The sequence below is a fragment of the Sitophilus oryzae genome, unplaced genomic scaffold, assembly GCF_002938485.1.
Source record: "Sitophilus oryzae breed Bouriz unplaced genomic scaffold, Soryzae_2.0 scaffold_179_pilon_pilon, whole genome shotgun sequence".
Lineage (NCBI taxonomy): Eukaryota > Metazoa > Arthropoda > Insecta > Coleoptera > Curculionidae > Sitophilus > Sitophilus oryzae.
In genome coordinates, this window is record NW_022146501.1 from 3177196 (window position 1) to 3194419 (window position 17224).

Consider the following 17224-nt stretch of genomic DNA (forward strand, 5'->3'; position numbering starts at 1 on the left):
AGTACAAGAAAATTAGCCAATGAGACCGGCGTAAATCGTACAAGTGTCCAAAGGATATTAAAAAAAGACACAAGTTCCACCCGTACAAAATTCAGTTGGTACAAGAACTCAACGAAGACGATTTTGATCGTCGCTTGCAATTTTGTGAAACTATGAGTGAACGAGTAGCGAATGATAATAATTTCCTATTTAATGTGTGTTTTTCGGATGAGTGTACTTTCTTTTTGAACGATGTAGTTAATCGGCACACCTGTCGGTACTGGGCTGAGTACAACCCCAGGGGTTTTCACGAGGTGCACACACAAAATCCTCAGAAATTGAACGTGTGGGCTGGTATTTTTGGAAATTCTATTGTGGATCAGTTTAACGATATTGAGAAGAACTTCAACGCATAAGTCACAGAACAGCTATCTAGCAACTATGGCACCTGATCGTTCAACCTTGTGGCAAGTGAAAAAATACGTGAACATCTAGAAATAATAAGAAAAAACAGCAAATTGGTCGAAGGAATTTATCCTTATCATTTACTCTGATAGATGTTTAAATAAACTTTTTAAATTTCAATCCTTTATATTTTCTCAATGACATAGAGAATAGAAAGCTCTTTTCATTCTGGCGCCCTTGACTCCCCTTTCCATTTGAAAAAAGTTGGGGAATGACAGCCCCGCTTAGAGGGTTGAAGATTTTGCAGTCATTTTTGGGGCAAAAGTTGTCCCCCTCACAAACAAAATTGACGTGTTTTTGGATTTTTTGAAAAAAAAAATAGCCTGGCCGTTATGCCTTGCGGAACGTTTTCGATGGGCCACCCTGTACATATTTCTTACCTGATAAAATTCTTTTATATTACTCACAACAAACAAATAAAACTTAAGGTCTTTAAACTTTTAAAATTGCGAATCAACACACACACCAATCAATACACTAATTCACATCGATAATACAAACAAATTTTTTTCCACAATGCCACATCGAAAAATCGAAACCGGCACAAACCTCTCGCAATTTTTCCCGGTTTCCAGCGACACAAGTCGACGCGAAAATCGACGCTTTCCGTCTCTCCAAAACTCGCGACGGAATATTTTTTGGAAAATTAAGATAAAGGGGATGGGCCAGAGATCATCCCCCACCACGTGCGACTTAAATGGGTGGGCGTGGCCTAACCTGCCTTAACTTAGGAATAAATCTCTGGACGTTGAAAGGAGCGGCGGTCTGGATTAAAGGACGCCACGCAGACGGCGTGTTGGCGACTTGCAGTTGGGTGGGATTCAAAGCCGGTAGTATTTTGGATGGTTTAGTATACACGGATACGTTGTTAGATATATAAATTTGCTTATGTTATGGGCGAAATTTAAATAGAACCAGAGAAGATTTTTCTTTTTGTAAAAGCAAATTGTGTAGTCTATACCACCGGTGTTGCATCGTCGACCGGGACATAGGAAATCCCATGTAAATTTTAATGGGGTCAATTATTGGCTTCCCTAATTATTTTAGAGAATAATTCTATTTAGGTTTATTGAAGAGCACTAAAACCCACATTCAAAAGAATAATTTTAGATATTTTTGATTAGCCCGTTTACGAGTTATCGCCGATTTCTTTTTAAATATTTCTCCTTTCTTATGGCCCTGTATTTACTTATGAGCACAAGTCAAGGTAAAAGATAACTGTCAAATGAAGTTGTCATTTCAGAAATTTATCTATTTAGTGCTTTATTATTATTATTAAAAACTCATACCTACATCGAAAATATTAGCCATGAATTACACTACCGAAGAAAAACTATTGATGATCAAATGGAATTATCAAGGAAATAGTTATCAAAAGGTGTCGGACATGTTTGTTGCTCTGTATCCGAATAGACCGATACCTGGAAAATCTACAATCGCAAGGAATATCTAGAGATTTGAGACCAATTAAAATTTACATGGGATGCACCCTAATAAATAACTGCAGATGTGAAGGAAGGCAGGAACAACGAGAAGATGCAAGAAATGATCTTGGAAGTTTTATTGTGCGTGGAAGAGAACGATGGAAAGATCAGCACAAGGAAACTTGAGGATGAAATAGGAATAGATCACACTACAGCGTTTCGAATTTTGAAACGACATAAATACTATACCTTCAAGTATGAAAAGCACCAAGAGCTACGAGATGGGGACGAAATACGGCGGCAGGCGTTTTGTTTTGATATGATGGAAAGAGCAAACACGGATAGGGAATTTTTAAAAAACATATGTTTCAATGAAGAATGCACGTTTACCGTAAATAATGAACCAAATGTTCAAAATTATCGATATTGGAATAACGCAATATCTACAGAAAGTAAATGTTTGGGCAGGGATATTCGGACACAATATTATCGGGCCATTATTTCTTACGCGTAATTTAAATGCAGAATATTATTTGGAACTACTCGAAAATCATATTTTACCTGCTTTACATGATGCCGCTAGGGAAAATCAGGAAGTTTGGTACCAAATGGATGGCTGCCCGGCACATAGTACCCTGGCTGTTCGGGAATATTTAGACAATAGTTTTAACGGAAGGCCTAAATTATACAGTAAATTGGCCAACAAGGTCTCCTGATATTTCGCCAAATGTTTTCTTCTCTGAGGCCATTTAAAAAACAGGATATACAAGGATAAAAAATACCCACATCTAGACGAGTTAAAAAATGCTATTTCTGCCGAATGCAATAGAATTTCAGTTTACCAACTAGCGAATGTAAGAAGAGAATTTTATGATCGCCTGGGTTATTGTCTAGCAGTCGATGGAGGAATATTTGAACATCTTCTTAAATCCTAAAGTTCTAACAATTTAATAGTACCTAAATTAATAAGTTATTGAAATATTGTAATAATACTATAATTAACCTTGTAATTGATTACTTTATTTTACTTTAATTCGTATTAATTTGTATTTATAAATACATCTTTAAGATTTCCGATGTAGGAATGAATTTCAATAATAACAAAGCACTAAATAGGTAAATTTCTGAAATGACAACTTCATTTGACAGTTATCTCTTACCTTGACTGGTGCTCATAAGTAAATACAGGGCCATAAGAAAGGAGAAATATTTAAAAAGAAATCGGTGATAACTCGTAAACGAGCTAATCAAAAATATCTAAAGTTATTCTTTTGAATGTGGGTTTTAGTGCTCTTCAATAAACCTAAATAGAATTATTCTCTAAAATAATTAGGGAAGCCAATAATTGACCCCATTAAAATTTACATGGGATTTCCTACGTCCCGTCCGACGATGCCAACACCCGGTATATAATTACATTTACTTTGGCTTCTTGACCTACCCTTTAAGTCAGGTAACTGTCTAAGGCAAGAGAGTTAGTGCATATTGTAATTAATAATTATATTATTGTGGTATTGCTGTTCACTTTCATATTCCATGCTTCATGCATTTCTTTGCGTTTGGTGTATCTTGGCATTGATAAACTGTAGTGTTTTTAAACACAAAATAAACAAATTATTTTGATTTTTAAATGCTTATTTAGTGACAATAAGTATATAAATTTCAACAAGGCAATAACTAACAAGCTGTAGCAATAAATTAAATACATAGTATTTTAGTATCCCCAAGTGGCAATTGTTATCTTGTTAAATTACGATAAAAACAGCACAAAACATATTATCTATAATAATCCAAATATATTTTTGACTACATATTTAGTGTATTTAGTACATTTAATCGATGTGTGTTATGTCGCGGGCTATACGTGTTTCTGTAATCATTAATTTAACTACATATTAACGCCAAAAATACGTTAGTCACTTTATTAAGATAAACTAAAATAATAACTGTCGTAAGAGATGCTTATAATCTACAATATGATCGAGAAAAAAACCGCATCACGAATATTTATGAAATGGATATCGTTATTTACCATATTTTTGATCTGATTATTATTTTAAAAATATCCATTTTGTCTATTACTTTATTAATCGAAAAACCAAGTAGCTCATTTGTCAAGGCAATGAAACAGTTGAAAGAGCTGCACTTCAATAAATGTCATATTCTAAAAAAATGGTCGTTTTCTGAAGTTTTTGAGTAAAAAGCGTGATTAATACTACTATGTACTAAAAAATATATATTAAAATTATATATACATAATTTACTTATATGCTTGCAAAATTAAAGGCGCACTCGAAGATTCAAGCGCATGTTCCTCAGCTCAACGATTAAAATTATTATTGAAATCGAATGTAATAATAAGGTGCGTGATCATACTTTTTAAATCATTGAGATTTCATATTTAAACAGATTCCTATATTATAGCTAAATATATTTCGACTGTTAAGTAATATTCGAACAAGACGGCAATGAGCGTGATTTTAGTTGTTCAGTATTTTCTATTCTACAGCGTGTTGTGTATTTTGGGGGCATTTTTGTGCGTATTTTTGTATTTTCAATACTCTTATGGCTATTGGAAAAGAAGGGGAGTTCCGTACATCAAACCAAAGTTTCCTTTAGGTAAATAATAAAATTTTTCAATCTTTTTTTTGCATTGAGACTTTGATGGAAACCTATCTTTTAAATATTAAATTAAAGAAATGTTGTACTACAAACCAATATAATTCGATCTAATAAATTTTGCTTTTTTTAATAATAAATCAATCTCCCTCCTGACAATTCAATTTCTATGTACAGTATGTCTCCGGATTGTCTTTACAAGAGGAAAAACTTTTTATTATTGGCATTTTGAGAAAAATGCATTCTTCATAAAAATTTTTGCTTGTTCTAAAACGGTTAATCCCGTTTATAGTTTTCCAAATTTCCATTCCGTTTTAAAGAAAATTCGAGAATAAAACGTGAAAATATGGTAGAATTAAAGTCCTAAAAATAAAAACGCGTTTCTATGCGATATAATTTCGAATTCATTCTTTGATAGATGGTTATTATTAATTTTGATTAACGTCATATTTTTGGCTGTTGTAAAGTATCACATTTTCCGATAATTAGGTAGTCATCACCCCCTGCATCACCCTTTACAGAGCATTGAACTAAATAAATTTTGTATTTCTTTAATATTTTAAAACAGCAAAATATGCGACGTTAAATAAAATTCTATCAACAATAATCTATCAAAGAATGAAAACGGAATAATATTACCATAAAAACGCCTTTTGAGTTTTAGGAAAAAAAATCAACCTTTATTTCATGTTTTTTTTTTCTAATTTTCTCTAAAATTGTATGGATATTTGGAAAAGTATAAACAAGATTACCCATTTTAGAACAAGCAAATTTTTTTATGAAGAATGTATTTTTCTCGTAATGTCAATAATAAAAAAGTTTTTCCTCTTCGGGGAAGACAATTCGGGGACATACTGTAGAATAATTTTTAAATTTCATCTTTTTAGATGACCAATTAGGGTCGTAGATGCTTTACTTTGCTGTTATAACACTAAAGGTTCCAACTGTAATTGACAAATATAACTACATACTTATAAACACATAATAGATCCTAGTTGTTAAATAGTAAAATGTGATAAAATTGTTTTGACGCAATTATTTATTGATAACATAAAATAAACGTGTTTATGTGATGTACCGGGTGGCCAACTAAGAATGGACGCCGGCTGTGTATCTCAGGAACTACTTATCATACAACTTGGGGAAAAAATTCTAATAAGTAAACCGACTCGATCCGGTTAGAGAGCAGATAGAAAGTTGCGGTTTGCGCTGATATTTTGGAAATTTTGTGCTCTATTTAACGGTGCAAAGAGAAATATAGCCTCCTATTTAATTTTTTTACGCAAAAACGCAATATTTGTTATGATGTCAAACAGCGCCCTCTAGCTACCACGAAAAAAATTGTGGAAACAAAATTTATACTGGAGATCATTAAGGAAGAAAAGCTCTTTTAAATGAGCCCTAGTTTGTTTAAATCGCGTAACCTAAACCAGAGTTATCCTCATTTTAATAAAAGCAAGTTTAACCTTCCCCCACCACTTTATTTTATGAGATAGAGCAAAATACTCTATATCAAAAAAAAAATATAAATTTATTGATGATTACAATAGTAATATTTAAAATACCTGTTCACCTGCATATTTTTGAGAAAAACCCTGTTTTCTGATTGGCTATTACAGAAACGCCCCCTAGCGGGCATTTTTCGAACTTGAAAATAATTTCCAGCGATTTCTCTTGCTCGATTTACTGACTAGAATTTTTTCCCAAAGTTATACGATAAGTAGTTTCTGAGATACAGCCGGCGTCCATTCTTAGTTGGCCACCCGGTACTTATATTCCTTGAGGGGCATTAGTAGTAAATTATTATACAAATATAAAGCAATGAGTTGGAGTGGACCTGGACATCTCTAGGGTATTTTGTAGTTAATATACAGAGTTTTTGATTTTTTAGGAAACAATAATTCAGTGGGTTTGGGTTCATTCTCTTATGGAATCGAAACCCTCGGTTGGTACTGGGAGCTCAAAAAGAGAGGCCTTAAATTTGGAGGTGTCTGGAATTGGGCAAATCCAACATTGGTCTTGGTAGATCCAGATTACGCAAAGGATATATTAATTAAGGTAAAATAATAAATTACATGCAATAATAGTTATTACACAGGGTGGTCCGAACTGTATTCCGAAAACTTCGGCAGCATATTCTGCAGATAAAATTAAGTAAAAAAGTTCGTATAAATGTATGTCCTAAAATGCTTAGTTTTGGAGATACAGGGTGTAGAAGTTGGTCATTTTTATTTCGATTTTTTCCAAATAATTTCTGAAGTAACGTCATTATTTGAATGAAAATTGGTGTCTGGTAGTTTTTTGACATGATAAATTTGATTTTGATGTTAATATGACTCATATTTGTAGGGGGCGCCACCTACACGTATTTTTACTGTTTTGAAAAGTAATAATTTTTCGTTCGTAACTTTTGGCACAAAAACATTTCAAATTTTTGATTTCAGTCTAATAACTATTTAGTCTACATGTTTAATTTATGTCAATGATGACAGGTATTGATAATTTAGATTCCAAATATCTCGAAAACTATTACCCGTAGCGATTTTTACTAAGACGTAAAGACGTAAGACTTTTACGTAAAAAAAGTCGTAAATGTATATTTTTTTACTCAGTAGTTTTATACAGGTACGGACGAAAAGTTATTACTCTTCAAACCAGTTAAACCTTTGAATAAGAAGACTAGGGAAGGAGCATAATGCTATCCATGTATTCATGCATGGTGGACGGAAAAAGCACTCTAGGGTGGGGATCCTTGACAGTTCTGTTTGACGATTCATTTGATACATTTGAATTTGATTTGAAATTTTGTGGATTTGTCAGTCTTTAAGGAGCTTATTTTATGTTATTTATTATTTATTCTACTACTGATAGTTGTATAAAGGTAGTAAATCTAGATGGAAATTGTGGCAGAACTTAAATTAACAGTGACACTATCGCGATTTATCGAAAAAGACTCTAAAATAGTTGGTTGTGTAGCGTGCGGTAGATATCGGCAAAAATCGAGTGAAATAATGGAACAACATTTCGCTAGTAAGTGACAATATAATATAGGTACATACGTGTAGTAAACCGATCATTTATGAAATTCACTTAAATTAACTAATTATATATTTTTTCTTGCATTTTTGCTTTTATTTACTACTTGTCAAAGATTAGATGTCAAAGAATTTAGATACGTCAATTTGATTTACCTGCTTCAGTAGCGTATCGGATGTTTATGGTTATAAATAATTATTATAACTTATCTATTTTTATTAGAATTTTATATTTTTATAACAGTTTTAATAACTACCAACATTTATTCACAACGTAAAATAAAAACAAAAATATTGAGTCTACCCCACGTCTACATTATAGTTTTACATTTTTTAAATAAAATTAGAACGGCACTGATAAACCGGAATTTAAGTCGGCCATATTTGAGGCCCATCGCGGTGGACCTAAGATTTTTGATATGCTTCTTCCTTAGTCTTCTTATTCAAAGAGTTAAACATATGTAGGTGGCGCCCTCTACAAGTAAGAATCATATTGATATCAAAATCAAATTTCATATCAAGACACTCCCAGACACCAGTTTTCATTCAAATATTCACGTTACTTCATAAATTATTCGAAATAAAAATAAAACTGTATCTCTGTATTATACGAACTATTTGACTTATTTTTATCTGCAGAATGCAGAATATACTGCCGAAGTTTCCGGAATACAGTTGGGACCACCCTGTATCAGCGATTTAGGAAGCATTTATTCCACAAAACACATAGGTAGTTAAAATTATATAAAAAAAAAATAATAAAAAATATTAGCAGCAAGCAGTATTTTTAAAAATAGAATTTTTAAAGATAATGGTTGCTGCTACTATAGCGAAAAAAATGAGTTTAAATATTTTTCTTGCAGGATTTTCAGTATTTTACTGATAGACATTTCTTTCACAATCCGAAACACGATCCAAAAAATGAGAGCTTGTTCGTTGTGGAAAAGGACGAATGGAAATTTATGAGGCAGAATTTATCGCCTACCTTTACCTCATCCAAGATGAAAATGATCTTTCAAAGCGTCATGAAATGTACGGTGCCAATGGTGGAATATTTGGAAAACTGCGCTAAAAATAAGGAGGATATCGATGTTAAAGATGTAAGTTAAATTTTAGATAGTAAAGATAAATCAATCATGGATTATCAAACAATGAGTTCTTAAAAATATTAAGATTAATTAATAAATATTTTTATCTCCTGATCTGAACTCTATCTAAAATAAGTGATTACAGGATTTAATTGCTTTTTTCGATGTTTTTTTCAATTACCTAAAAAAACTATATACAGGAAATTAAACGTATAATTTTCGTAAATTAAAGGTCTACTTTCAACCATAATTTCTTAAACTAACGATTGGTTTCCAAATAATATATTTCAATAATTGATGGGATCTTGTTACTTTTATAAAAAAACGTACATAAATGGTATATTGTTTTATTAGGACTAAAATGAAGGCAAAAAGATATACAGGGTGGTCTGAACTGTAGTCCGGAAACTTCGGCAGCATATTCTGCAGATAAAAATAAGTAAAAAAGTGCGTATAAATCTATGTCCTAAAATGCTTAGTTTTGGAGATATAGGGTGTAGAAGTTTCATTTTTATTGCGATTTTTTCCAAATAATTTAAGAAGTAACGTCAGTATTTGGATGAAAATTGGTGTCTAATAAGAGTCAAATTTCTGAAGCGTTTTTAACTTCGAATTCTCAATTTATATTTACGAGACTCAATATACAGGGTCGTCCGAACTGTATTCCGGAAACTTCGGCAGCATATTCTGCAGATAAAAATAAGTAAAAAAGTTCGTAAATGTATGTTCTAAAATGCTTAGTTTCGGAGATACAGGGTGTAGAAGTTTCATTTTTATTTCGATTTTTCTCAAATAATTTCTGAAGTAACGTCTATATTTGGATGAAAATTGGTGTCTGGAAGTTTTTTGACATGAGGAATTTGATTTTGATGTCAATATGACTCCTACTTGTAGAGGGCGCCATATTTTTTAACTGGTTTGAAGAATAATAACTTTTCGTCCGTACCTGTATAAAACTACTGAGTAAAACATATACATACGATGTTTTTTACGTAAAAAAGGTCTCTTGGAAAAAATAGCTACGAGTAATAGTTCTCGAGATATTTGGAATCATAATTATCAATACCTATCATTATTGACTTAAATTAAATATATATTGACTAAATAGTTAATAGACTGAAATCATAGATTTGTAATGTTTTTGTGCCAAAAGTTCAACAGAAACTGTTTTATCATAATTTTTTCACAGAAAAATTTGTCATTATTTAAAAAAAAAAATTCACAAATTTATTATTTCAGTCAAATAACTATCTACTCAACATGGTTTATTTGTCAATAATGACATGTATTGACTATTTCCATTCTAAATATCTTGAGAACGGTTGCTCGTAGCGATTTTTACCAAGAGTTATTTTTTATGTAAAAAGTCACTGACATGTATACTTTTTCACTCAATAGTGTTATACAGGTATGGACGAAAAGTTATTACTCTTCCAAACAGTTAAAACACATGTAGGTGGCGCCCACTACAAGTAGCAGTCATATCGACATCAAAATCAAATTACTCAGGTCAAAAAATTCCCAGACACCAATTTTCATCCAAATATTGACGTTACTTCAGAAATTATTTGGAAAAAGTCGAAATAAAAATGACCAACTTCTACACCCTGTATCTCCAAAACTAAGCATTTTAGGACATACATTTATACGAACTTTTTTACTTAATTTTATCTGCAGAATATGCTGCCGAAGTTTCCGGAATACAGTTCGGACCACCCTGTGTAATAAATATTATTACATGTGATTTATTATTTTACCTTAATTAATATATCCTTTGCATAATCTGGATCTACCAAGACCAATGTTGGATTTGCCCAATTCCAGACACCTCCAAATTTAAGGCCTCTCTTTTTGAGCTCCCTGTACCAACCGAGGGTTTCGATTCCATAAGAGAATGAACCCAAACCCACTGAATTATTGTTACCTAAAAAAACAAAAACTATGTGTATTAACTATAAAATACCCTAGAGATGTCCAGGTCCACTCCAACTCATTGCTTTATGTTTGTATAATCATTTACTACTAATCCCCCTCAAGGAATATAAGTACCGGGTGGCCAACTAAGAGTGGACGCCGGCTATATCTCAGAAACTATACTTATCGCTTATCGTATAACTTTGGGAAAAAAATTCTAATAAGTAAATCGATCAAGAGAAATCGCTGGAAATTATTTTCAAGTTCGAAAAATGCCCGCTAGGATTTATACGAACTTTTTTACTTCTTTTTATCTGCAAAATATGCTGCTGAAGTTTCCAGAATACAATTCGGACCACCCTGTTTCAATAATAAATGTATTTTTACAGGCGTATCTTACATTTGCCTATTTTTTTTAGTTTTGTCAGAGGTTTGTGTTTTGAGTAAAATCTCAAATGAATTGGTTAACCTAAAATTCATCAACTGATCTGTTTAAATGTAGTGATACTTCTGATCGAAACTTAGTGTAAGGAAAAATAAATAGAAAGACAATAAAAGTCCGAAATTATTTTAGTTTCTATAACTTATAAACATACAGAATGTTGATAACGTAGGAGGTGGCAACATTGCATTCTCTCGAAGCACTATAAACAAATTTCCGGAAACTGAACAAGCGGCACTCAAAAGTTTTTCAATATTTTCCGAAAAATGCCAAGAAAAATATAAAATTTTCAACATTTTTTTTTCGCAAAAAACACCGTGGGCCTGTTTCTGGGGTCGAACGATACTACCAGTTAAATACTTGCACTTATTTAGGTTTGGTTGAACATCCTGTATAAGAATTTTTTTTTCTAGACTATGGCTGCCTATACCATTAACGTGATAGGATCGTCGATTTACGGTCTGGAATTGGCCTGTTTCCAGGACAAAAACCACAAGTTTCGCGAAATAGGCCGCGAAATCTTCAGGATCGATCTGGTGAAGGGCGCCAAAATCGCCTTCAGCCGTTTGTGGGAAGGGGCGGCGATCGAAGCCGGGTTAGGACCTCTTTCCCAAAAAATAACGCAGTATTTTACCGACGTGGTAACGGAGACCATGGAGCATAGAACAAAAAATAACGAGAAGCGACAGGATTTTATGCAGCTCGTTATCGACCTGTACCAAGCGACAAAAGACCAAGACAGGCCGTTTACTTTCGATCATTTGGTGGCCAATATTATCGTTTTCTTTATTGCTGGTAAGTTATGATAGGTCAGAGTAAAGGTTGAACGAGTTTTGGCGAGAGAAGAGAACAAATTTGAACGAACGAGTCGTAAGAATTGAATCGGATCACAATGCGACTCGTTCGTTTCTACGGCTCGTTCGTTCAAAGAATCGTGAGAATTGATTCATTGTTTACTATACGTTCGTTTAAAAATATAGATTAGAATTATACATGGTGTTTCAAAATATATGTACCATCTCTCTTGGGGAGATTCCTCACGTAAAAATAAGATTTATTTTTCATATCTGAGTTGGTCCGATTCTGCTTTGTTTCGTAGCTACAGGGTGTGAAAGTCTTAATATTTATTTTTTTCGATTTATTATACTTTTCTTCCAAGTACTTTTTTTATGAAAAATGTACTTTTTGTATTTTGTTATGACTTTTGTAATAATATGAATTATTTACAGGTTTTGATACATCCGCAACCACTCTTCACTACGCTTTATATGAACTGTCTGTGAATCCGGACATTCAAGAAAAGGCCAGAGATGAAATCAAGCAAGTGTTAGAGAAGCATAACAACGTCATAACGTATGAGACGTTTCAAGATATGACATACGTCAGACAGATTATCGAGGGTAAGTGTGAAATCTTAAACGAACTGACTACTGTCATTTGCTCGACAGTTCTGAAGGTTGTAGCATTGAGGGTTATCAGTTTCCTTGTAGTTATTAAAAGTTATTAGATATAACTCATCATACAGTCTCAGGGCTTTGATAAAAGCCAGTATCTGAGACAGTTTTACAGAGGTTAGTTCTGCGTCTTCGATAACAGTCGTACCAAAGTTTATGACACGAATGGTTGTCGTTTCAGTGCTCTCCAGTAATGAGGTGTTCTGGTGTTTCATACTTAAATCAAGGAAAATCTTTCATTTTTCAAGTCCTGAGACATTTTTTCGAGTGTCTTAGATCGTTCGGAAATTTCAATTCCAGGTTAGGTGGAAAAATCAACCTTGTGGCATCAGGGGGCACTCCATTGTATTTACCCCTTACTTCTGCATGCGGGGCTCTGTAGAAGTGGACCGACTATCCCTAGCGACTCGTGGGAACACTGTGAGATTTAGTATTAAAAACACCACCGGTGAAGCTGTGGGGAGCCCCCTAGCGACACTGAGCCCCCTAGCGACACTGAGCCCCCTAGCGACACCGGGAACCCCCTAGTGACACTGGGAACATTACAAATGAAAGTTCTAAGGGACCAAATCCAAAGGAAACTACAGGAGGGGCGGCTGACACTTGCTTGGGATCATCCTCCACAAGTGGCACACAAGCTACCACCTTCTCCAGCAAGGGTCGGGAGCCTACCTCTAGACCCAATAAGCGACATAAGCTACCGTTTCGTCTACCCGGCCTGGGTCAACCAGGAGGGCTAGACGATCCTCTGAGAGTAGGTCTTAGCGGAGCAGAAGCACGGAGATCCACGAAGGACTTGCTCCAGAGGAAGCAAAAGCGAAAACACTCCTCCAAGAGTAAAGAAACCAAGAAACAACCTGACTCATCTCCATCAAAGGGCAAGAGAGGGAGCGAGAACCTCTCATCACTTCTCCGGCAGGGAGAGAAAAAAGCCAGGATGGAAAGCAGTCCAACACCGGGAGACAAGCAGGGACGTATCACCAGCTTTGCCACTATTGCTGGACAAGTGAAAATGGCGGTGCTGCCAAAGGATTTCCCAGAGGTTGCTCTGACCACCGACCAGCAAACATCTCTAGAAGAGGCTATACTGGACGAAGTAGTGGCGATCGGATCGCAACACAACGATCTACAAAATGTGGGTCAGCTGCGTTTTGCGGGGATACACTTTCGGGTGGGCATGATCCTCATATATTGTGTATCTCAAGAATAGGCGAATTGGTTGGTGGAAATCGCACCTAAGCTTAAAAATTGGAACTGGTTGCAGTGAAGGTAGAAAACATCCCTAAAGGGGCGGCCATAACGGTCTTTCTGCCGAGGAGCAAGTGGAAAGACACCACCCACCTGCTGAGCTTTATCCAAGGTCAGAACTTCAATGTAAGGACATCGAGTTGGCGAGTCATCAACTCGAGGGAGGAGGGTCATGGTCAGGTCCTCATAAAATATAGGAATTGACCTCAAATCCAAGGAGGCAATAGAGAAAGAGGGACATATCCCCTATTATAGATACGGGACAACACCGGTATCAGGTCTAACGAGAGACCAAGTTAAAGAGGTGGAGAAAATGGAGACAGATCCTCCAGCCTCCACCTCACGGGTTCCTCAGCCGGAGGCAAACTCCTCGATTCTGAAGAGCGGCACGGACGGCCAAACTCCAGCCGTGGAAGGGTTCCATCGGAGGAAGAACTGTTGTGAAAGGAGGATTGGAAATACCCTGTCCCCTTTACAACAGGGGTATGATGGGTTGTAGATTGTGTGATGACTCAAGGAAGGGGGGCACAATAGATCTTTAAGGTTGCAGTGATTAACCTCCCCCTCTTACTCATTCTACATTCTACATTCTAGGTGGAAAAATGAATATTTTTCCATTTGGGAAGCAAAATGGTTTTGGTCCAGTTAGTGGGGTTTTGCTTTTTTATTACCTACTATCCTAAGTTATTAGATAATGCGTCTACAATTTAAAACTTTGATACATTTTTGACTCTGTATAATTTTTTTCTTTTTCAGAAACATTAAGGCTGCATCCTCCACTAAATGCGGTGGCCAGGATAGCTGCAAAGCCGTACAAATTAAGAAACACGAATGTAGTTATCGAAAAAGGAACCAAGGTAGTAATTCCAGTGGTGGGATTCCAAAGGGATCCAGACTATTTTCCAGATCCTGAGCGGTTCGACCCGGACAGATTTTCAGCTGAAAATAAAGCCTCCAGAAATCCTTACGTCTATATGCCTTTCGGCGAAGGACCCAGAATGTGCATAGGTACGTATAAAATACATATATGAAATATAGATCATAACAAATAAACTTTTAGTCACGTGATTAAGCTTGACTGGCACAGCGTTGCCCACTTTTACATATTTTCTTTTAATCAAAATATTTTAGGGAACGAAAATAAATTAATTATAAATATATAAACAGTTATTATTTACATCAACAAAACTCACCTTCTTAACAGCACTTAAGGGACATAAAGGGCCATTACTACAGCATTCCCGTTCAAAATATTCTAATAAGGTTGCGATGAGTTTTTTGCAACGGCTATTAAGCTATCTTGTACACTTTGCAATAAAGAGGTTCTAGAAAGAATACTGTTCGACTGCAAGGTCTGCTAGTAAACATTTTCAAGCTTAAAGTATCACAACACAATTCATTTAAACCAAAAACTCGTAATACAAAACTAAAGTGTCAAAACGAATGACAATATCAGAAAATAAATAAATGAATGCGGCAACTTGACATTTTTTACAGCAGAGCTTCCAATTTGAACTACCCCAGCGGGAAATGTAAATCATACAATAAATATGTCCACGGTTGGCAACAATGAATTTAAAAATCGCGCCCTCAATTGCGTCACTACAAGTTTAATTGGTATCGCTTATAGTATAAAAATGGTTTAATGCATGCATTTTATGTTTGTTTCTAAGGTATGCGATTGGCTCTAATGCAAACGACAATTGGCTTAGTGCAAATACTTAGGAACTTCAAAATTTCGTTAAGTCCACGCACCAAGCTGCCTGTCACTGAGAAAAAGGGAGTTTTTGTAATGGCTCCAGACGAACTGATATACGTAAATGCCGAAAAGATTTAGGTTTATATATTATGTATTTTTATTTATATTAAATATATATTTTTATATTTGTGTTTTAATATACCTTAGTTTAAACACGATCTGTTAATTTAACTACTATTTATACAGTGTGTTTCAAAAAACGTAATGGTCCACGCCTCTGCTCCATACAGAAGGGTTGAGAGCACGTAGCATCTCAGTGCGGACGTTGAGGGACAGGTTGCATAGTATATTTCGCATTTTGTTAAATGTCCCTCTCGCGATTTCGATTCGGTGTTTTATTTCGCGAGAGTGGTCCCAGTTTTTAGTCAGGGTGCAGCCCAGGTATGCAACTGTCTCGGCCGCTGGGAGAACGATGTTGTTAGCAGTAAACTGAAAGTTGTTGATGTAGTTCTTGCTAATGATCAACGTTTGAGTCTTCTTGCAGTTCATCTTCATTCCGTATCTGCTGCATATATTAGCCACACGATCTATAAGCCTTTGGAGACCTTCAGTGGTATCGGCCAACAGAATGGTATCATCTGCATATCTCAAATTGTTTACTATTTCTCCGTTTATTACCAGTCCATCCTCTGTGCCATCCAGTGCCTCTCTAAATAGATGTTCCGAGTACACATGACTAGCAGAGGCGACAATATACAGCTCTGTCGCACTCCCCTCCTTACACTAAACTCTTCTGAAGTTTCGTTCTCGATTCGAACCACGGCCTTTTGTTGACGATAAAGTTTTGCTATTATCTCTGTATCTCTATCGTCTATTCCTGATTCCTGGAAAATTGAGATGGCTTTGTCATGCTGGACTCTATCAAAGGCCTTTTCGAAGTCTATGAAGCACGCAAAGACATCTACATTGACGTCGCGTGCTCGTTGGATTAGGACTTGTATTGAAAACAAAGCCTCTCTGGTGCCCAATCCCTTTCTGAAGCCGAACTGAGTTTCACCTACATTTTCATCAAAATGTACAGATTACAGAAATTTTTTTGTTTCAAGAAAATGTACAGATTACAGAAATAAATTGGAAATAATATTTATATTAAAACAGCATTATACTATGTCATTTTTTCAAACACATCCTTCAAATCCTTCAATTTAATAGCTATTAGTAAGACGTTTCACTTCAAATATGCAAACATAGTGCACACACTGTTATATATAGTACAGTATGATCGAAAAAAAAACGGCGTCGAGTTGGCTTGGAAATGAACATCGATGACATTCCCTACATAATTTTACATTTAAAATTACAGCGATCTTCATTTCATAGCCATCGCTGACACCGTTTTTTCAATCATATTATACCATTGAATTTACTAATCTATTCCATACTAATTTAGAGAACCTGAATGAAGTATTGTAGTCTAGATTAATTAAAAACGCTTCTAATATTTAAAGTAAAAAAACAGAATAATTGAACTACACGCTTTATATTTTACTCAGTTCAAACGTACGAATATTCCTGTCTCTAGAACCAAACCTATTGCCATATTTGAGCCCCGCACTGACAGAATTATGGCATCCTTAATTGAATTTAATAGCGATGACATTTATAGCCGATCCCAGATTTTCACACACACAAGCCCAAATTTACGATGTCGGCGTGCCACATGGGGTGTTTACTGTTTCCAGCTTGGCTGTCAGATAATAATTGGGGTTTACTACTGTCGTATACACGGCCAGGATTATTTTTCATAATTGGGCTACTTAGGTGATTAAATTGCATGGTAGGTATGTCACGAAGTTT

At 35.0% G+C, this 17224-nt stretch overlaps 2 protein-coding genes across 5 annotated transcripts in view; one reads left to right on the plus strand and one right to left on the minus strand.

Annotated features, from left to right (window-relative positions):
- LOC115882697 (retinal homeobox protein Rax-like) overlaps positions 1-17224 on the minus strand; it is a 114548-nt gene that overhangs the window by 11966 nt on the left and 85358 nt on the right. Inside the window, exon 1 of one of the 4 annotated variants that reach the window (XM_030900911.1) lies at positions 994-1064. The exons of 1 other annotated variant lie outside the window; for it this stretch is intronic. The gene's annotated coding sequence lies outside the window, so the exon portion shown is untranslated. Of the gene's footprint in view, positions 1-824; positions 1065-17224 lie in introns of those variants that run through there. 2 more of the 4 variants (XM_030900910.1, XM_030900909.1) reach the window with 2 other exon arrangements.
- Positions 4120-15505, plus strand: LOC115882841 (probable cytochrome P450 6a13). Its single transcript, XM_030901090.1, has 7 exons — positions 4120-4487; positions 6379-6545; positions 8386-8622; positions 11380-11761; positions 12196-12366; positions 14425-14676; positions 15342-15505. The coding sequence occupies exons 1-7, from the start codon at positions 4337-4339 to the stop codon at positions 15503-15505; spliced, it is 1524 nt and encodes a 507-aa protein (XP_030756950.1). The 5' UTR covers positions 4120-4336.

Bases quoted from the DNA above. Each gene is read 5' to 3' on its own strand.
- LOC115882841 (XM_030901090.1), top strand. From the start codon at position 4,337: ATGAGCGTGATTTTAGTTGTTCAGTATTTTCTATTCTACAGCGTGTTG. The intron at 12,367-14,424 runs GTAAGTGTGAAA...TTTCTTTTTCAG, and splicing joins CGTCAGACAGATTATCGAGG to AAACATTAAGGCTGCATCCT. The intron at 14,677-15,341 runs GTACGTATAAAA...TTTGTTTCTAAG, and splicing joins AGGACCCAGAATGTGCATAG to GTATGCGATTGGCTCTAATG.